Genomic DNA, 21,928 nt, shown 5'->3' with positions numbered 1-21,928 from the left:
CTCAGCTGTCTTAGCTGGCAGGGACCAAAACCAAATGGCCTGCACTGTCCTTTTTTACCATTTTGTGGCGTTTCATTCCCCACTCACATGGTTCTCTCCTGGCTGGGCCACACTGGTCTCCCATTTCACCCGCTAGGTTCCTTTCATTTGGTTCATCAACTGGCAGGCTCACCTGGGATGCCGGGAGGGCTGTGAGCTCACTCTTTGTCTCCATTCTCCCATCCCAGGTACCATATCAGTGAACAGCAGGCGCACGCCGTTCACCGCCAGCGGGGAGAGCGAGATCCTCGACCTGGAGGGGGACATGTACCTGGGCGGGCTGCCGGAGAACCGCGCTGGCCTCATCCTCCCCACGGAGCTGTGGACCGCCATGCTCAACTACGGCTACGTGGGCTGCATCCGCGACCTGTTCATCGACGGGCGCAGCAAGAACATCCGGCAGCTGGCGGAGATGCAGAATGCCGCGGGCGTGAAGTCCTCCTGCTCCCGGATGAGCGCCAAGCAGTGCGACAGCTACCCCTGCAAGAACAACGCGGTGTGCAAGGATGGCTGGAACCGCTTCATCTGCGACTGCACGGGCACCGGCTACTGGGGACGGACCTGCGAGCGGGGTGAGTCGCGCGGTGATGCGCTGGGTGAGAGTGCGGAGACGTGCCTGGGCTTCCTTTGCTATCGCGGACACTTTTTTGGGACCTCCTGTGCGTGCGTGCTTCTGCAGGAGAATTTTCTTGGGTTCACTGCTTTCCAGGTGACACCCTTTCTAGGTCTGGATGTTTGGCTAGGTTTGGCTAGGATTGGATCGTAGAGAGGGAAACCAGCATAAATAGGAGCTTGGTCATGATGCTTTTTTGATGGAGTGTTTGACATCTCTTTGAGAAGGCCAATACTTTTTCTTGGGGGATTCTGGCTGGGCTCACCAACTGGCTGTTTCATTTGTTCCTTGAACTCATGCTTTTTGGGTGCTTTCTCTGGGCTAGCTCTCAAATTAGGCTTTGGAAATACACTGTAGAATAAAACAGCCCCAGCCCTGTTCTTTGGAACTTGCTGCCTAGTGAAATAGTTAGCTGTTAAATAAATAATCACGTACATGTGGGGTTTTATGAGGCAATGGTGTGTTGGTTAAAAACATGAATTCTGGGGCGAGACTGGGTGAGAAATGTGGCCTTCGTAGAGTGATATGAACTCAAGATAATATCTTTGAGACTTGATTTCCTCTTCTTTAAAATGGAGATAATCAGGTTCCTTTCCTCATAGCTCAATTGGTAAAGAATCCACCTGCAATGCCAGAGACCCCAGTTCAATTCCTGGGTTGGGAAGATCCCCTGGAGAAGGGATAGGCTACCCACTCCAGTATTCTTGGGCTTCCCTTGTGGCTCAGCTGGTAAAGAATCTGCCTGCAATGCGGGAGACCTGGGTTTGACCCCTGGGTTGGGAAGGTCCCCTGGAGAAGGGAAAGGATACCCCCTCCATATTCTGGCCTGGAGAATTCCACAAACTGTATAGTTCTTGGAGTCACAAGGAGTGGGACATGACTGAGCGACTTTCACTTTCACTTTCTTTACCTGCTAAGTGAAGTGAAGTGAAAGTTGCTCAGTCGTGTCCCACTCCTTGTGACCCCATGAACTATATAGTCCGTGGAATTCTCCAGGCCAGAATGCTGCAGTGGGTTGCCCCTTCCCTTCTCCAGGGGATCTTCCCAACCCAGGGGTCAAACCCAGGTATCCCACAGTGTGGGCGGATTCTTTACCAGCTGAGCCACAAGGGAAGCTTCCTACCTGCTATTAATCATGATTAAATGAGTCAATAGATTCCTGCACTATGGAAAGCATATAGTCAATGTCAGTGATTGTTATGGTCATAATTATTGTCATTGACATCATTAACGGGAAAGTACAGAAAAGTCTGGGATTCCTTTTCAGGGGGATCCAACATACTATAGGGATTCATAGAAAGCTTCTGCAAGAAAGAAATATGTAGGTTGAGACTTGAAATATGAGAGATAGCTAGCTTGGCAACAAGGTGGGAGAAAACCACGTGTCTTAGATTGGAAGGACGTTGTGTGCCAAGAGGTAAGAGACCATGGCACAGTTGAGGAACCAAACAAAGTCCACAACTAAATGGAGTGGGGAGTGAGGGTGGGGGGAAGGATGTGACAGGTGACTGAAGTGTTGGGGAATAAACAGTGGGGGCTGACCCTTTAGAAGAGGCCATCTACCACTTTAACTTCTTACATTTGCACTGAATTTACAGTTTGGGTAAAAGGCGGAGATAAAGTTAAGCAAAGAGATAACATCAAGATACAGAGATGCCAGTCTATAAGCCATATCCAGATTGCAGCTTGGTCAATTGTTTTACATGCCAAGGACACACAATTCAACTGACTGTCTATGAATTGTCTACCTAGATTTTATATGAAAGGATACTTTAAACAGTTAACAAATTTTTGCTGAGGGCATAGCTCTAGAGCTTCGAAAATACTGTGTCTGGAGTAGACATAAGTTCTGCCCCCAGAAACTTATCATTTATTTAGCTGAGGAGTTGAGACATCTATACAGGAAGCATAGATGTTTGCTTCTTGTATAGATGATTCAGGACAGCAGAATGGGCTAGACTACTAGGAGAACATGGAAATTCAAAGAAGACTTTCCTGGTTAGGGACATACAGGGTCTCATCTCTTAAGTATACCAGTGGCCAGACTTGTTCAAGTTTCAGAAGTCTGGTGATGAGACGGGATCCTGGAACAGGCTTGGGTAACCAGTCAAGGGTTTTCAAGGACTCATTTTTGAGCTCAACCATATAGCTGGCTAACATGCGTTTCAAGAGAACTGCAAACCTTCACTACAGCTGGACCAAAAAAGAGGACACAGGATATTGGAATAAAGGAAAAGGAGCTGTCTTGGGGCTCATGGAAGTTAAATCCAGATTCACTGAATTTTCAGAGCAGCGACCCCAGAACATGAGCTGAGATGAGGTGGCAGCCATCTGGAACAGAAGTGGGCCTCATTTGGCTGGCCAGTCTGTCGAGCTCCTGAACGCTTTCCAAATCTCTTTTTTGGGTAGATGATCTCAGTTGCTGGTTTGGGGAGACAGAAAGGTCATTTGACTGCTGTTATACATGAGACCATTTGGATAGAAGTCAGGATATTGTGGATGGTCCACCATCAAGGAAGGTAGTGTAAGAACCCAAGGTCCCTTCAGACAACTCTTGCCAACTCAAGGGCCTTGTGATTACTGAAGACAGGCAGCAGTGACTGGAGACAGCTGGGCAAGGTGTCCCCGGGATCACCTTTCCACGGGCAGATCAGTGGAGGTTGGTCCAAGGTTTGCCAAATACAATGAAAGTCATTGCACCTTTTATGTTGTCACTTTTGACTAGTCATTAAACGGCAGCTGATTGGGGATATGTGAGGGACAATTATTCCTGGTACAGTGTAGCCAAAAATCATCCATTGTGGCCAAATGAGAAGGAGCTAGCAAATTAAAGACATTTGATCTATATGTCGCTCAAATCCCAGACGGGTCCACTGATTATTTTGTTCCCCGGCTAATTGTTCTCTGGCCCTGTATTGTTCCCGACACCGTGTTCAGAATGAGTCAGTGGAGCATAAAGATGATGGGACTCTACTTTGCTGGCAAAGAAAATAGTTTGCCTGTGACATTGTTTTTCTTTATTGAAACTGATTTGTCAGCGGAGATGCTTTTGAGTCTCTTGTATTCACTTGTTCATACATGCAGCAGACATTTGTTGAAACCTGAATTCGTTCCAGGCACTGCGTTAGATGCTGGGAATGAAGGGGAAAAAGAAACTGACATAACCCCTGATTTTGTTTACAGGGTGTATAGTCTTTGGGGAGAGAGAAAGGTGGGGAGTGTGCTAATGTGTGGAAGATATCAGGCCTGATGTCTTAGGGGATCAGAAGGGCAGACAGATGAGAGAGGCCACACCTATCTGGGTGAGCGGTTGGGAAAGGGGGACCTGAGGTTACTTCTTTTTTTTTTAATCTCCTCTTAATAACAAAACTAGGGCTTGTCTCTCTCTCTGACCCTCAAGGTCCATTATAGGCACTTCTGAAGAGTGGTAAAGGGTGAGTGTTAATATTCTTTATGCAAGACCGTCATCCTCTTTGGCAAGGAGTGCTGCCCCACCCACCATAACACCATCAATGTGTTCACTCAATTTTCAGTTCTCTAATTTTTTTTTTTCTAGAAGTAGTACTAAGCCTGAAAATCATTTGTACCAAATTTGAGAAGACTAAGACGATCCCTAAGGCAGTGTGTCCCATCTAAGCCCAACTCTGTTCTGTGTTTGGGCTTCAGAGCAGTGTCAGTTCCTTGGTGCCATTGGCCACACAACAGATATGGTGGTTGAAAGAGGCACTTATTTATATCAAATGGAGAAAGCATAGGCGGGATGCTGAAATCCAGTGTTCAGAGAAAAAGCAGAGTTAGGGATGGCTCTGGGAAGACACCAAGTGACCAGGAACTCAAGCAAAGTGAGCAAGCACATCCGTCTTGGATACAACTCCCAGGTTAAAGTTGTCAGCCAGAGACAAGGGAATAAGGACAAGGGAACTAGGAACTATATGAGTACATGGAAGTGTTAGTCACACAGTCGTTTCCAACTCTTTGTGACCCCATGGACTGTAACCCGCCAGGCTCCTCTCTCCATGGAATTCTTCAGACAAGAATGCTGGAGTGGTCAGCCATTCCTTTCTCAAGGTGATCTTCCCAGAGTCTCCAGGAGATCCAACCCGGGTCTCCTGCATTGCAGGCAGATTCTTTACCATCTGAGTCACCTGGGAAGCCCATAAGACTAAAGTTAATTTGCATGAGTATCTTCCTCTGGTAGTAAAAGTGGATGACTCTTGTTTATACCCTCGCAAGAGTGCTTCTACTACATATGAGGGTCAGCAACTCTAAATTTTGACATATAACAATTGGCTTCATGTTGCATTTAGTTTGTTTTTTTTTTTTTCACCATGATCTGATACTACTCTAAGGAGATGTAGATAGATTCACCCATCCCAGGTTGTTCAACTATGGCTGTTCTGGTTTGTTCTTGTTAATCATAGTGTTGTGGGAGACCTGTCCATGACCTAAAAAGCTAAGGCCTGCTGTAGCTATTTAATGCCTATTTGTTTGATTGAAATGCATCTGCTGGAAGACTGCTTGCCATTTTAAAAGTCCTACTATACAGAGGAAACAGTCTATCTTATCTATTGTTGGATGATCAGTTGACTCGGGACAACATAGGCATCTTCTCCTTGTCAGTGTAGCCAAACTGTAGTTTAATTAGTGGGGACCAAGTGTCCATAGGCAAGGTTGTGAATTTATTTGTGGACCATCAAACTTCAGTCTGAGGCTGCTGCAGATTCTATCCCCTTCCCTAGATGGCTTTTTCTGAATGCATGCCATCATTTATTTAGCAAGAAATAAAGCAGGGCTCAGCACAAGCTCATTTCTATGACGGAAATAACCTACACTCCAGCACTTAGACTTGGGGTGACATGGTGGTTAATGCAGGAATTTTAGAATCAGATGGACTTGCTTCCTAAAGTTGGTTCTGTCAATAGCTAGGAAGTGTACAACGTGTTTCTTGTTTTTCCCAAGTCTGTTTCCTTATCTGTAAAATGGGGAGACTGATACTTACTAGATAAGATTCTCTTGGTTGCAGGCTTCAGAACTGACAGCAGCTAACAGGAAACTCGGGCAGTTGGTGATGGACAGGGAGGCCCAGCATGCTGCAGTCCACGGGGTCACAGAGACTGAACTGAACTGAACAGAGTCAAGGAATGAGACTACCCTATGATTTGTGGTTCAGTCGCTCAGTCAGGTCTGACTCTTTGTGACCCCATGGACTGCAATGCACTAGGCTTGCCTGTCCTTCACCATCACCCAGAGAGCTTGCTCAAACTCATGTCCATTGAGTCAGTGATGCCCTCCAACCATCTCATCCTCTATTGTCCCCTTCTCCTCCTGCCTTCAATCTTTCCCAGAATCAGGGTCTTTTCTAATGAGTCAGTTCTTTGCATTAGGTGGCCAAATGATTGGCGCTTCAGCATCAGTCCTTCCAAGAAATATTCAGCATTGATTTCCTTTAGAGTTGACTGGTTTGATCTCCTTGCAGTTAAAGGGACTCTCAAGAGTCTTCTCTAACACCACAGTTCAAAAGCATCAATTCTTTGGTGCTCAGCCTTCGATATCGTTCAACTCTGACATCCATACTTGACTACTGGAAAAACCGTAGCTTTGACTAGACGGACCTTTGTTGGCAAAGTAATGCTTCTGCTTTTTAATATGCTGTCTAGGTTTGTCATACATGACTACCTAGAGAGTTATTGATCAAATGATGATCTCACAACCTATGTCTTGTAAAAGAAGCAGAGCAGCTCTGGGGACCCCAAGGCACTGCAATTAAAGTGATGCATCTCTCTTGACCTACAGGATCTGGAGAATTTTATGCACAATTGACATTTTTCAAAAAGAACCTGATTGGCCAAGTTTAGCTCATCTGTCTGTTCTACCAGTCAGCTTTGTCCAGGTGGACAGTCACCTAGAGTAGATAAGAATGATCACCTAATGTGTAAGTATGTAATCTTACTGAACCGCTTTCTTGGTGGCCTTTCATGGTAAAGCTTAAGGTACCCTGTGGTGTTATAGATGCCCACCCACCTGGACTACTTCTGTCTGATATCTCCTAGGGTCATGGAAATTGGATGCCTTTGAGAATATTAATTTGTAGAACCAAGAAAATGTGATAGGGTAAATCTTATCTTCTCACTGGTCCCCGGGATTCCAGTGATCTGACATAAACTCCAGCTGAAAACCAAGAATGCAGATAATTTTGTGTTCTCTCAGATGACCCTGTTCCAACAGGAAAAGCTTGCAGGCAGCAGCCTCTTGGGGACTTTGCTTTTAGCCATCCCCTCTGATGTCTTTTGTGTGCTCCTGGAGCAGCAGTGAGTGGCACATCCTTCTTGGGGAGGGTGAGACCCTACCTTTAGGAGGAGGCTAGAGTGTGTCATTTGGATGCCACATGGAAATCAGGACATCAGGAAATAGAGCTGGCAGATTCAGCTAGTCCTTGTTTCTGCAAGTGAGGAATTAGAAACCCTGCGAAGTTAGTCATTTTAACTTGGGTAGCTGTTCAGTTCAGTTCAATCGCTCAGTCATATCCGATTCTTTGCAACCACATGGACTGCAGCGTGCCAGGCCTCCCTGTCCATCTCCAACTCCCAGTTTACTCAAACTCATGTCCATTGAGTCAGTGATGCTATCCAACCATCTCATCCTCTTGTCATCCCCTTCTCCTCCTGTCTTCAATCTTTCCCAGCATCAGGGTCTTTTCAAATGAGTCAGTTCTTTGAATCAGATGGCCAAAGTATTGAAGTTTCAGCTTTAGCATCACTCTTTCCAGTGAATATTCAGGACTGATTTCTTTTAGGATGGACTGGTTGGATCTCCTTGCAGTCCAAAGGACTCTCAAGAGTCTTCTCCAACACCATAGTTCAGAAGCATCACTTCTTTGGCGCTCAGCTTTCTTTGTAGTCCAACTCTCACATCCATACATGACTACTGGAAAAACCATAGCCTTGACTAGATGGACCTTTGTTGGCAAAGTAATGTCTGCTTTTTAACATGCTGTCTAGGTTGGTCATAGCTTTCCTTCCAAGGAGCAAGTGTCTTTTAATTTCATGCTGCAGTCACCATCTGCAGTGATTTTGGAGCCCCAAAGAATAAAGTCTCTCACTGTTTCCACTGTTTCCCCATCTATTTGCCATGAAGTGATGGGAACAGATGCCATGATCTTAGTTTTCTGAATGTTGAATTTTAAACCAACTTTTTCACTCTCCTCTTTCACATTTATCAAGAGGCTCTTTAGTTCTTATTTGCTTTCTGTCATAAGGGTGGTGTCATCTGCATATCTGAGTTTATTGATATTTCTCCCAGCACTCTTGATTCCAGCTTGTGCTTCATCCAGCCCAGCATTTCTCATGATGTAATCTGTACATAAGTTAAATAAGCAGCGTGACAATATACAGCCTTGATGTACTCCTTTCCCAAACTGGAACCAGTCTGTTGTTCCACGTCCAGTTCTAACTGTTGCTTCCTGACCTGCATACAGATTTCTCAAGGGGCAGCTGTAGAATGGTTAAAATTCATGGTTCTTGACGCCTAACCCTCTGTACTTCCCATTACATTGAGTAGGCTTTCCTTTTCTTATACATGAAAGAGGTTGTATTATAAGGCCATTGAAGGAAAAAGAGTGCATTGGGTATTTCTGTTTCCCACAGTTCCAGCACTGCGTTACACACATACCACAAAGTTATTAAATATGGGAGGGAGGGTCACAGTTCTCTATCCTGGGTCTCCTCCTGATCTGTACATTGCCCTTTGTATCCTCATCCGTTGCCATGGTTATCTACATGTCGGTAATCCCCAAATAAGTTCTCTAGCCTAGAACTCTCTCTGTAACTGCAGATTTCTATCTCTAGTTGTCTACTTGATGTTTTCATTGGGATATCTGATAGCTATCTTAATCATAACACTGAAAAATAGAAATCTTAAGTTCCTCCTCCCTGCCTTAGACTTTTTGTTTTTACTTGCAGTTTTTCCCTTCTCAGTAAATGGCATCACCACTGTCCTTGGCATTTCCCTTGGTTTTGTCTTCTCCCATCTTATTCAGTCTCAGCAATTTCCTTTCATCTCATCTAAACCCGTCCTGCATCCATCCATTTCTCTCCCTCTCTACTAACATGATCCTAAGTCAACCTACATTGATCTCTTCTTTGGAAAACTGTACAGCATGTCATATGTTATGAAAAACTCAAATTCATTTTGTGCCTTCCATAGAGTATTGAAGTGAGGTTGTTAAAATGTTTTAATGTTCAACACATTCTTAAGTAGCTCTAGTTCCAGTGGCTTTTGGTCCCTCAAGTTGTAGGAAATGAAGCTGTGATACTTCTTTGGAATTAACTACAATATTCACATAGTGAGGGCTTCCTTGATAGCTCAGTTGGTAAAGAATCTACCTGCATGCAGGAGACCCTGGTTCAATTCCTGGTTCAGGAAGATCCCCTGGAGAAGGGATAGGCTACCCACTCCTGTATTCTTGGGCTTCCTTTGTGGCTCAGCTGGTAAAGAATCTGCCTGCAATGTGGGAGACCTGGGTGCAATCCCTGGGTTGGGAAGATCCCCTGGAGAAGGGAAAGGCTACCCACTCCAGTATTTTGGCCTGGAGAATTCTGTGGACTGTATTGTCCATGGGGTCACAAAGAATTGGACACGACTGAGTGACTTTCACTTTCACATAGTGATTCCTTACCTTTTGTGTCTACCAGGCTTAGTGAGCTATGTTGTGAGGATAAAAGTTTGTAGAAGACATGGTTTTAGTTGTTCATGAGCTCACAGTCTAATGGAGGGGTTGGAGGAGTAATCTGCAAATTGTTATCAATCCACCAAGGACAATGATCCAGGAATAATCATAGGAAAGAATGAGATAACAATTAGAATGAAAATTAGGTCCAACATGATACAGTACTTTAGAAACAGCTCTGGATCTTGGGGTCTGCTGAGACTGACTCACTGATGTGGGAACCAAAGACCTGGCCTCCAAGGTCAAACATAAACATGCTTGTTGCTTTTCCTGGTTTCAGTACCACTGAGCCTCTGCCCCATTTCTCTCGGAACACCGAGGCCCTTTATTTATATCTGTGACTTTGAGATTCTTACTTGGATCCTCTGGCTTCCTTGTTCTGAAAAAATAAAATGAGGCAATTGGGTTTCTTGCTCTCCCAGGGCCCATTCAGTTATAAACCTCTGTGATTCTCAAATGTCATCAGCTTGGCAGTGTCTTCCCTTATCCTGAGGAGAGGGGTAAAGGTGAGCGAAGGGCAGGGCAGGGATGCCAGTCCTTGTTCTTCGCAGTCTGCAGCACTTTCTGGGTGAGGAGGCTGGGTGTAGTTACATCAGCCCTGTGATGAAGTTATCACCTCTCTGATTCATTCATCAAAGAAAACAAGTACCTTGACATACTGGATACTTCAGGTCCATCACTTAAAAGCTTTAATTGGTGGATTAATTAATAGATGCTTGGATTTCTTAAGATCCCTAAAAGGCTGTCTCTTTTTTAGTTCATTTTTTACCCCCTTGCAGTGAGTAAATACATGTTTTAGAGAAAGGAGGCCCCCATGGAAAATATAATTCATCAACCAACATGTCCCCCCTTTTTTAATCCATTAATACTTAAAAAATTTGTTATTATATATTAGAGTACAATTTAATTAACAATGTTATATTAGTTTCAGATGTACAGCAAAGCAATTCAGTTATGTACCTACATACATCTATTCTTTTTCAAATTCTTTTCCCACTTTGCTTATTACAGAGTTTTGAGCAGAGTTCCCTGTTCTACATGGTAAATCCCAGTTGGTTAACCTGTTTTAAATATAGCAATGGATACATATTCATCCCAAAGTCCCAATCTATCCCTGCCCACCCCACACACTTCCCCCCTGGTAACAGTAAGTTCCTTCTCTGTGAGTCTGTTTCTGTTTTGTAAATGTGTTCATTTGTATCATTAAAAAAAAATATTTTGCAGATAAGCTACATCATATGATACTTGTCTTTGTTGCCCTTACTTCACTCAGTATGATAATCTCCAGGTCCATCTAAGTTGTCGCAAATGGCATTCTTTTTAGTGACTGAATACTATCTCCATCATGTACATGTACCAGACCTTCTTTATCCATTCATCTGTGAATGGATATTTATTTAGGTTGGTGCAAAAGTAAATATGGTTTTACATTATTGAACTTTGCTCTTTGATATTGGAATACACTCTTTAATAAATGTGGTTATGTTATACATCATTTTAATGTGTATTTCTTTATGTTCTTTTACTAATGAGTCATTACTTGCTGTTTGTATTTATTTTATAATAGGGAAATGATGTTAGGCAAAGAACAAATTCAAGTAGTTTTCTCATTTGGGTTCAAATTGGGTCATAAAGCAGCAGAGACAACTCGCAACATCAACAATACTCTTGGTCCAAGAACTGCTAATGAATGTGCAGTGCAGTGGTGGTTCAAGAAGTTTTGCAAAGGAGATGGGAAGTTGAGAGGCACAGTGGCTGGCCATCAGAAGTTGACAGTGACCAGTTAAGGGGATCATTGAAGCTGATCCTTCTACAACTACACAAACTGCTGAAGAAGTCAGTGTCTACCATTCTGTGGTCATTCAGCATTTGAAGCAGATTGGAAAGGTGAAAAAGCTCGGTAAGTGGGTGCATCATGAGCTGACCTCAAATTAAAAAAAAAAAATCATTGTTTTGAAGTGTCAGCCTCTCTTATTCTACCCAACAATGAACCATTTTTGATCAGATTTCAACAAAAAGTGGATTTTATACACCATCTGACAGTGACCAGATCAATGGCTGGACTGAGAAGAAGCTCCAAAGCACTTCCCAAAGCCAAATATGCACCAAAAAAAGGTCATGGACACTGTTTGGTAGTCTGCCACCAGTTTTCTGATCCACTACAGTTTTTTGAATCCTAGCGAAACCATTACATCTGAGAAGTATGTATGAAATGCATCAAAAACTACAGTGCCTGCCACCAGCATTGATCAGCCAGCCAGAAAGGGCCCAGTTCTTCTCCATGACAATGCCCAATCACACATCACACAACCAGTGCTTCAAATGTTGAACGAATTGGGCTACAAAATTTTGCCTCATCCACTATATTCACCTGACCTTTCGCCAGCTGACTACTACTTCTTCAAGCATCTCGACAACTTTTTGCAGGGAAAATGCTTCTATAATCAGCAGGAGGCAGAAAATGCTTTCGAAGAGTTCATAAAATCCTGAAACATGGATTTTTATGCTACAGGAATAAATCAAATTTATTTCTCATTGGCAAAAATGTGTTGATTGTAATAGTCCCTATTTTGATTAATAAAGATATGTTTGAGCCTAGTACGATTTAAAATTCACACTCTGAAACTGCAATTCTTTTTTCTAAAATGTATATATTTTATTGAAGTATAGTTGACTTACAAGGTTTCAGATGCACAGCAAGGTTATTCAGTTATACAAATACACATATATTATTTTTGAAATTATTTCCATCATAGATTATTACAAGATATTGACTATAGTTTCCTATGCGGTAAACCTCTGTTGCTTACATGTAAATCCATGGCTGATTCATGTCAATGTATGACAAAAACCACTACAATATTATAAAGTAATTAGCCTCCAACTAATAAAAATAAATGGAAAAAAAAAGAAATCTAGCATTCTATTTATGCTAAATCAAACAAGTAGAATCAAAATGTCAGTTTTTTTTAGTTAGGCAAAAATTAATGTTTTCTAAAATATATATCATACATATTTATATATGTATGTTAAAGCTTTTCTACTACACTTGATAAAGGCTTGAGAAAGTACATCAAAAACAAAAGAAGAGATGAAGAAATTGGAGAACAAAAACTAAATGAAATAGAAGCACTGAATATAAAATAGAAAACATGAAACATACTAGATAATAAAAGATCATCATATATTCCACTTGTTTTTAAACATGACTGCTCATTAGAAACATATCTGGACCTCTGGAGAAAAAAAGCAATACCTGAGCATTTGTTGTTTTACTTTTTCATTATTGGGAGAATTTTATTTATTTTTTTAGTTGAAGGATAATTGCTTTACAGAATGTTGTTGGTTTCTGCCAGACATCAACATGAATCAGCTATACATTTTTCCCCTTTCTCTTGAATCTCCCTCGAGCATCTGCATTTTTCAAAGAATTTCAAGATAATTCTGATATGCATCTGGCTTTTAAAAAGTGATTACAGGTTTTTCTATTAGATCCTAGTTTTGGTGATATAGAGTTCTATTATCTTTCTCTAGACCAATCATGATACAATAGTATTAAGTGAGTAAGAGTTACATAATCACAAGAGTAAAAGATGTTTATCAGTTTTCACAGTCAATAACCAGACTAAAAATAAAAGATAATTACAACTGCAAGCCATAATGGGAACATGATTAACTTAACAATATAAAATAATTACGTACAATTTGGGGGGTCAAGCAGAATGGTGTGGTAAATGGAAATGCATACATGCACATGTTTTCGTCCACCAGCCAGTCTGTGTCTTTTGGGTGGTGCATTTAATCCATTTACATTTAAGATAATTATCGATATGTGTGATCCTATTACCGTTTTCTTAATTGTTTTGGGTTTACTTTCTGTAGGTCTTTTTCTTCGCTGTGTTTCCTGTCTAGAGAAGTTCCTTTAGCATTTGTTGTAAAGCTGGTTTGGTGGTGCTTGAATTCTCTTAACTTTTTCTCATCTGGAAGACTTTTGATTTCTCCATCAGATTTGAAGGAGAGTCTTGCTGGGTAGAATATTCTTGGTTGTAGTTTCTTCCCTTTCAATATATCATGCCATTCCCTTCTGGCTTGTAGAGTTTCTGTTGAGAAATCAGCTGATAACCTGATGGGAGTTCCCTTGTATGTTATTTGTCATTTTCCCTGTTGCTTTTAATATTTTGTCTCTGTCTGTAATTTTTGTCAGTTTGATCACTATGTGTCTTGGTGTGTTCCTCCTTGGGTTTATCCTGCTTGGGACTTTCTGTGCTTCCTGGACTTGGTTGACTATTTCCTTTCCCATCGCTGGGAAGCTTTCAGCTATTGTCTCTTAAAATATTTTCTCAGGTCCTTTCTCTCTCTTTTTTCCTTTTGGGAGCGCTATAATGTGAATGCTGGTACACTTAATGTTGTCCCAGAGGTCTCCTAGGCTGTCTTCATTTCCTTTCATTCTTTTCTTAATATTCTGTTCTGCAACAGTGATTTCCACCATTCTGTCCTCCAGGTCATTTATCTGTTCTTCTGCCTCAGTAATTCTGCTGTTGATTCCTTCCAGTGTATTATTCCTCTGTTTGTTTGTTCTTTAGTTCTTCTAGGTCTTTGGTAAACATTTCTTGCATCTTCCCGATCTTTGCCTTCATTCTTTTCCCAAGGTTCTGGGTCATCTTCACTATCATTATTCTGAATTCTTTTTCTGGAAGGTTGCCTATCTCCACTTCATGTAGGTGTTTTTCTGGGGTTTTATCTTGTCCTTTTATCTGAGACAGAACTTTGGGCTTTTTCATCATGATTAACTTTCTATAATATGATTTTTGTTTTAGCCACTGTGAGACTGCTTCTTCTTGCTTCTTCTGTTTGCCCTCTGATGAATGAGGCTAAAAGCCTTGTGTAAACTTCATGATGGGAAGGGCTGGAAAAAACGGGTCTTGCTCTGGTGGGCAGGGCCTTGTTCAGTGAAGCTTTAATCCAATTATCTGCTGGTGGGTAGGGTTGTACTCCCTCCATGGTAGTTGTTTGGCCTAAGAATACCCATCCCTGGGGCTCGATAGTAGGGTTGATGGTGAATGCCAAGAGGGTTTATGCCAAGGGGGACCTTCCAGTGCCCCCCTCCCTGTGGTTAGCCCCTGCTGACCCACACCTCCACAGGAAGCCCTCCAACACTAGCAGGTGGTTTTGATTCAGTCTCCTGTGGAGTCACTACTCCTCTCCTCTGGGTCTTGATGACAGCAAAATTGTGTTTATCCCCTCCAAGTCTGGAGTCTCTGTTTCCCCCAGTCCTCTGGGAGTCCTATAATGAAATCCCACTGACCCTCAAGGCCAGATTCCCTGTTGATTTCCAGTCCCTTTGATGGATCCCCAGGCTGGGAAGTCTGATGTGGAGTTCGGAACCTTCACAACAGTGCCAGAACTTCTTTGGTACTTTTGTTCTTGAGTCTGTGAGTCACCTACCACAGTGGGTATGGAATTTGATTTTATCATGATTGCACCTCTCGTACTATCTCGCTGCAGCTTCTTCTTTGCCTTTAGACATGGGATACTTTTTTTTTTTTTTGGGTGGATTCCAGTGTCCTCCTGTTGATGGTTGTTCAGCTAGTTGCAGTTTTGGTGCTCTCACGGGAGGAGATGAGCGCATGTCCTTCTAACTGCACCATCTTGAACCGGAAGCCGAAACCACAGTTACTTTTTTAACCAACCTAGTAGGTTGCTTGCATTGTCTTGGGTACTGTAAATAATGGTGTAGTGAACATTGTGGTCCATGTATCCTTTTGAACCATGTTTTTCTCCAGGTATGTGCCTGAGAATGGAATTGCTTGATCGTGCTGCTGCTGCTAAGTCGCTTCAGTCAGTCTGACTCTGTACGACCCCATAAACGGCAGCCCACCAAGGTTCCCTGTCCCTGGGATTCTCCAGGCAAGAACACTGGGGTGGGTTGCCCTTTCCTTCTCCAATGCATGAAAGTGAAAGTGAAGTCGCTCAGTTGTGTCCGACTCTTTGTGACCCCATGGACTGCAGCCTACCAGGCTCCTCTGTCCATGGGATTTTCCAGGCAAGAGTACTGGAGTGGGTTGCCATTGCCTTCTCTGTGCTGGATCATATGGTAGCTCTATTTTTAGTTTCTGAAAGTTTCTATCTTTAGTTTCTGAAAGACCCCCCATACTGTTCTCCATGGTAGCTGTACCAATTTGCATTCCCACCAGCAGTGTAGGAGGGTTCCCTTTTCTCCACAACCTCTCCAGCCTTTATCGTTTGTAGACATTTTGTTGGCCATTCTGACTGTGTGAGGTGATACCTCATTGTCGTTTTCATTTGCATTTCTCTAATAATTAACATATGATTTAACGACTGAACAGCAACAAGTAATTAGCAATATTGCACATCTTTTCATGTGCTTCCTGGCCATCTGTATGTCTTTTTTGGAGATGTGTCTTAGGTCTTCTGCCCATTTTTTGAGTGGCGATGATAGCACTGCTCAGATTCAGCCTTTTCTTGTTTTCCTTCCTGTTCTCCAAGTTTCCCTTTCCACAGGCCCAGGGTTGTATGATCCCAGGAAATTGTCCCAGAGTCCATGAACCCTTAAGTGTTATTCTATCAGGTTGGGATCTGAGATACCCCTGATCACGGATCCTTTTGTTACTCTAAAGAAGACAGTAAGTAAAGAAGGTTCTAGCTATTTTAGAAGCTTGAAACTCCTGGAGTCTCAGAAGGACAGGCTGGAGACTCTGGAGATCTTCAGAAAATCTCCAGCTAGGCCTGTGTGCAGCCTGAGAATGTGCAGTCAGTACTTTGAGGCAGCGTGTGTCAGCCGCTCAGAAGTGTGACACGCCTGCTGCTGTCTGGAATTCTGTTGGATGCAAACATGGCAGTCACTTACATGGCCACTTTGTACCTTTATTCCTGCCTTTGCTAAAAACTGCTTAACTGCCAGAAGACATCTGCCCATTATGGATGCAATAGATTGAGATGTCACAAAATTATGAGAAACAGGTGCTTCAAAATACAACACAAGGGGATTGTCATAGCTTTTTTTTTTTTTTTTTTTAGCATCTCTGGCTTCATGTGTCTTTTCACAGACAGACGAATCCTTCCTTGCTCCAGTCTGAATTAAAAGGAAAAGAAAATTAACCTTTTTGAGAGATACCATTAATATATGACTGCTCTGTATTCTTAATATACACTGGGCCATTGAACCCTCACATCCATTCTGCAGGCTGCATAATCTCAACCTCATTTCCTCAATGAAGAAAATAAGGAAGGCCCCAAGTCATTCATTCAAAGGCATCCATTGAGTACCATGTGCCAGCGACTTCATGGATCACTAGAGATTCAAGAGAATTGATTGCAATATATTTTTCATAAAAGTATCAATAATGCAAGGAGAAATATCATGCACAGAGTCAGAGATTGGGTGACACCCATGCTGAGGCTTGGCGGTATAGCAGGAATCTCCTAGAAGACCAGGCAGGGTAAGTATTCCAGGCAGAAGGAATGCATACGCAGGGATGACTTATGGAAACAGTACGTTTTCCTCATGGATGGAATCTAAGACTTAGGGAGTGAAGAGAAGGGATTTGAGGGGATGTTTTAAAAGGTGTGGCTGAAGGAGTGGCAAGACCAGCTGTAAAGTAGCTTGTTCTGTTCTCCCCAAAAATTTGGACCTTACATTATAGTGGGCACACCATTTTTAGCAATCAGATACCTAAGACCTGGAGAAGAAAATGGCAACCCATTCCAGTATTCTTGTCTGTGAAATTGCGTGGACACAGGAGCCTGGCAGGCTTCAGTTCATCAGGTCACAAAAGAGTTGGACACAACTTAGCGACTAAACAACAACAAAGTCAGATCCCTCTGGCAAGTGTTGGATGAAATGTGGGAGATAGTAGGCCAACAGACCAGTATAAAATAGTTCAGTTTGCATTTATGTTAGTTCAGGGTGGGAAGTAAGAGTCTGAACTGTGATGGGAGAGTGGAGGTTGAATTTTGGGGATACATCCAATAGATATTTAAGGGACACTGTCGATAGGATTTACTAACCAATCATACCCAGCTAAAGAGTGACAAAGACTGGATCAGAACAAAGGTGTGGTCTTAGAAGCCTGGTTTTGTTTTCCCTGAGCTACTCAATCATCTCAAATGAGTTGGAAGGACTTAGAACGAGTGGGAAAGAGTGAGGTAGCAATGAAGGGGATATAGTTAGGAATCACCTACATATACTGGTCCTACTCTGAACATGTGTAATTTATTTTGTCTCTGTGCCTCAGTTCCCATATTTACCCCTGAGAATATCAATAGTGGCTTCATTAGTTTTGAGGGAGCCTCTTCTATGGAGTCAAAGTATATGTTGTACTCAGAGATCATAAGCTGATGATAAGCTGATACACACACTGGCCATTTCTGAATCTAGAATTCAGCGATTCAAGAATGAAAAAAAATGTATATTTCCCTCTAATGTCCCCATGGATTACTAAGCAATAGAATGATGCATTGTAACACAAGCATTCGGTTAGTCTCCAGTCGTATTCTTGTTACTAAATTTATTTAGAATGTTGGCAATTGATTTGGAGAAAAGAAATATGGAGAGAAAAGGCATGTACATTTCTCTTCTTTCATCAGGCAATCCACATTACCCCCATGTGACAAATAAACCCAGCTCAACAGAGAGAGTTTTGAAGTGACAAGGGCAACTGGGACTTGGGGCCAAAACCCTGGGTGTACAGCTCTTTAAAGGCCCCCTTCTGTGGGCTGTTGGGCAGCTGTCTCCCTGGCAAGGAGATATAATCTTTCTTAGAGATCACTTCATGCTTCTTAGCATGTTTAACCTTTGCAACAAGGCATTCTCATCAAAATGACAAACCCCCACAGAGCCATCTGAGAGACTAGTAAATCAGAAACCTTATGAAATCTGTGGGATTAGCATGCCCCCTCTCTTTTTTTCCTCCAGGGAAAGAAAGCCCTGCGCCTTTCAGATTTCAATCTTCTCTGCCAGCCCCTTGTCTGGAGCTTCCTGCTGGGGCCCAGTGGTATTTGAATATTGTTTTCATATGGCCTCCCAGGGTCTCCGACTGACACCGGCTAAGGCTAGCACGTTTTTTATCTCCATCAGCAACATGGTAAGGGGAAGACAACTGCCCTGATATTTGCTTAGTTGAATCCTCCCTCCTCCTGAAGTTTTCCTTTCTGGGTCTGAAGATAGTGGCTCACTCATTTAAAAAAATAATAACTTTTCATTTTGTTTTGGGGTATAGCCAACGAACAAACCATGTTGTGATATTTTCGGGTGAATAGCAAAGGGACTCAGTCGTCCATACACATGTATCACTTTCCCCCAAGCTTGCCTCCCATTCTAGGCTGCCACATAACCTTGAGTAGAGTCCCATGTGCTATACAGGAGGTCCTTGTTGGTTACCCATTTTAAATGTGAGACTGGCTCATTCCTACTCTCACCACGTGTGGTGGCAGGCTGTTGCTGACAGCCACCTCATCTCCAGCTGACTTTCTCTGCTCCCCTGGTCTTATTTCTCAGGCTGTCACAAAACTTCTTTCACAAGCAACTCACTTTCTCCAGCTACTGTAATATAAAGCCTCCTGTGGAAATCCACAGTCAAGTCTATGTTGAGAGTAAAGGTGGAACGAGAAAAGATGGATGAGCAAAAGTCTTGTATCTGTACAGGTTTTGTTGTTGTTTAGTCTCTAAGTTGTGTTTGATTGTTTGTGACCCCGTGGACTGCAGCATGCCAGGCTTCCCTGTCCTCTGTCTCCCACAGTTTGCTCATACTCATGTCCATGAGGCAGTGATGCCATCCAACCATCTCATCATCTGTTGCCACCTTCTTCTCCTGCCCTCTTTCTTTCCCAGCATCAGGATCTTTTCCAGGGAGTGAGCTCTTCACATCAGGTGGCCACAGTATTGGAGCTTCAGCTTCAGCATTAGTCCTTCGAATGAATAGTCAAGGTTGATTTCTTTTAGGATGGACTGGTTTGGTCTCCTTGCAGTACAGGGGACTCTCAAGAGTCTTCTCCAACACCACAGTTCAAAAGCATCAATTCTTTAACACTCAGCCTTCTTTATGGTCCAACTCTCACATCTATTTGGAAAAAATCATAGACTATATGAACCTTGATTGACAAAGGGGTGTCTCTGCTTTTTAATATGGTGCTTAGGTTTGTCATAGCTTTCCTTTTGAGGAGCACGTATCTTTTAATTGCATGACTGCAGTCACCATCCACAGTGACTTTTGAGCCCAAGAAAATAAGATGACTGTTTCCACTTTTCCCCCTTCTTTTGCCATGAAGTGATGGGACCAGATGCCATGATCTTAGTTTTCCGAATGTTGAGTTTTAAGCCAGCCTTTTCACTCTCCTCTTTCACCCTTACCAAAAGGCTGTTTAGTCCACTTTGTTTTCTGCCATTAGAGTGGTATAATCTGCATGTCTGAGGTTGTTGATGTTTCTCCTGGCAATCTTGATTCCGGCTTGGGATTCACTCAGCCTGGCATTTTTCATGATATACTCTGCATGTAAGTTAAATAAGCAGGGTGACAGTATAGAGCCTTGATGTACTCCTTTCCTCATTTTGAACTGGTCTGTTGTTCCAAGTCTGGTTCTAACTGTTGCTGCTTAACCTGCATACAGGTTTCTCAGAAGAAAGGTGAGGTGATGCGGTATTCCCATCTCTTTAAGAATTTTCCACAGTTTGTTGTGATCCACACAGTCAAAGGCTTTAGCATAATCAATGAAGCAGAAGTAGATGTTTTTCTGGAATTTTATCGCTTTTTCTATGATCCAACAAATATCGGCAGTTTGATCTCTGGTTCCTCTGCCTTTTCTAAATCCATCTTGTACATCTGGAAGTTCTTAGTTTACATACTGCTGAAGCCTATCTTGAAGGATTTTGAGCATTACCTTGCCAGCATGTGAAATGAGTGTGATTGTCCAGTAGTTTGAACATTCTTTGTCATTGCCCTCCTTTGGGATTGGAATGAAAACTGGCCTTTTCCAGTCCTGTGGCCACTGCTGAGTTTTCCAAATTTGCTGGCATATTGAGTGCAGCACTTTCACAGGATCATCGTTAAAGATTTGAAATAACTCAGCTGGAATTACATCACGTTCACTAGCTTTGATCATAGTAATGCTTCCTAAGGTCCTCTTGACTTCACACTCCAGGATGTCTGGCTCTAAGTGAGTGACCACACCATTGTGGTTATCTGGGTCATTAAGACCGTTTTAATATAGTTCTTCTGTGTATCTCTTCCAGCTGTGCAGGTGGTAAGGACTTTTATTGGGATGATGGTGGGGTTGATTCTATTATCAGAACTTATAGATTCGTATTTAGTTAGAAAAGACCTCTGAGGTTTTTGAATCTAATCCAACATCTGATGCATAATTACCCTTGACAAAACCTCTAAATGTTATATGGACTGTATGGAAACATCTTCTGTCTCCATATGCTGTGCTCTGTACATGCTGTGGGTAGCTTATTTAACCACTGCAAAATTGCATAAGATATATACTATTTCGTTCTCAATTTACATCTGAGGAATAGGGGTCACAGATAGCTTAAATAACTTGCCTAAGCTCACTTCATGGGAAATAGATGGGGAGACAGTGGAAACAGTGTCAAACTTTATTTTTTTGGGCTCCAAAATCACTGCAGATGGTGATTGCAACTGTGAAATTAAAAGACGCTTGCTCCTTGGAAGGAAAGTTATGACCAACCTAGATAGCATATTAAAAAGCAGAGACATTACTTTACCAACAAAGGTCCATCTGGTCATGGCTATGGTTTTTCCAGTGGTCATGTATGGATGTGAGAGTTGGTCTATAAAGAAAGCTGAGCACCGAAGAATTGATGCTTTTGAACTGTGGTGTTGGAGAAGATTCTTGAGAGTCCCTTGGACTGCAAGGAGATCCAACCAGTCCATCCTGAAGGAGATCAGCCCTGGGTGTTCATTGGAAGGACTGATACTGAAGCTGAAACTCCAATACTTTGGCCACCTCATGTGAAGAGTTGACTCTTTGGAAAAGACCCTGATGCTGGGAGGGATTGGGGGCAGGAAGAGAAGGGGACGACAGAGGATGAGATGGCTGGATGGCATCACCGACTCGATGGGCATGAGTTTGAGTAAACTCCGGGAGTTGGTGATGGACAGGGAGGCCTGGCGTGCTGCGATTCATAGGGTCGCAAAGAGTCAGACACGACTGAGCGACTAAACTGAACTGAACTGAAGCTCACTTAGTTCTTCTAGACCTTCCACTCCAGGGCCTACTCTTTTGTGATCAATATACTCTACTGCTCCCCGTGACAAGGGAGCTCACTTTTCAAGAAGCAGCTGTATTCAGTTTTGAAGATACTGTAGGTTTGGTTCCAGATCACTTCAATATAGTGACTATCACAGTAAATTGAGTCACGTGAATTTTTTTCAGTGTATGTAAAAGCTATGTTTATGTTATACTGTAGTCTTTTAGGTGTGCAATAGTGTTAAGTCTAAAAAATGTATCTGCTGCTGTGTGGTTGCTAAGTCGTGTCCGACTCTTTGAGACCTTGGGACTGTAGCCTC

At 42.6% G+C, this 21,928-nt stretch overlaps 1 protein-coding gene across 12 annotated transcripts in view; it reads left to right on the top strand.

Moving 5' to 3' along the window:
• Window positions 1-21,928, top strand: part of NRXN3 (neurexin 3) — a 1,774,776-nt gene that overhangs the window by 575,646 nt on the left and 1,177,202 nt on the right. For all 12 annotated transcript variants that reach the window (XM_043920656.1, XM_043920646.1, XM_043920650.1 and 9 more), the window contains one exon: window positions 228-611. In XM_043920656.1, coding sequence (XP_043776591.1) covers window positions 228-611 — 384 coding nt within the window. The remainder of the gene's footprint in view (window positions 1-227; window positions 612-21,928) is intronic.

Source organism: Cervus elaphus, chromosome 12, assembly GCF_910594005.1.
Source record: "Cervus elaphus chromosome 12, mCerEla1.1, whole genome shotgun sequence".
NCBI lineage: Eukaryota > Metazoa > Chordata > Mammalia > Artiodactyla > Cervidae > Cervus > Cervus elaphus.
This window is presented reverse-complemented; position numbering and strand designations above follow the sequence as displayed.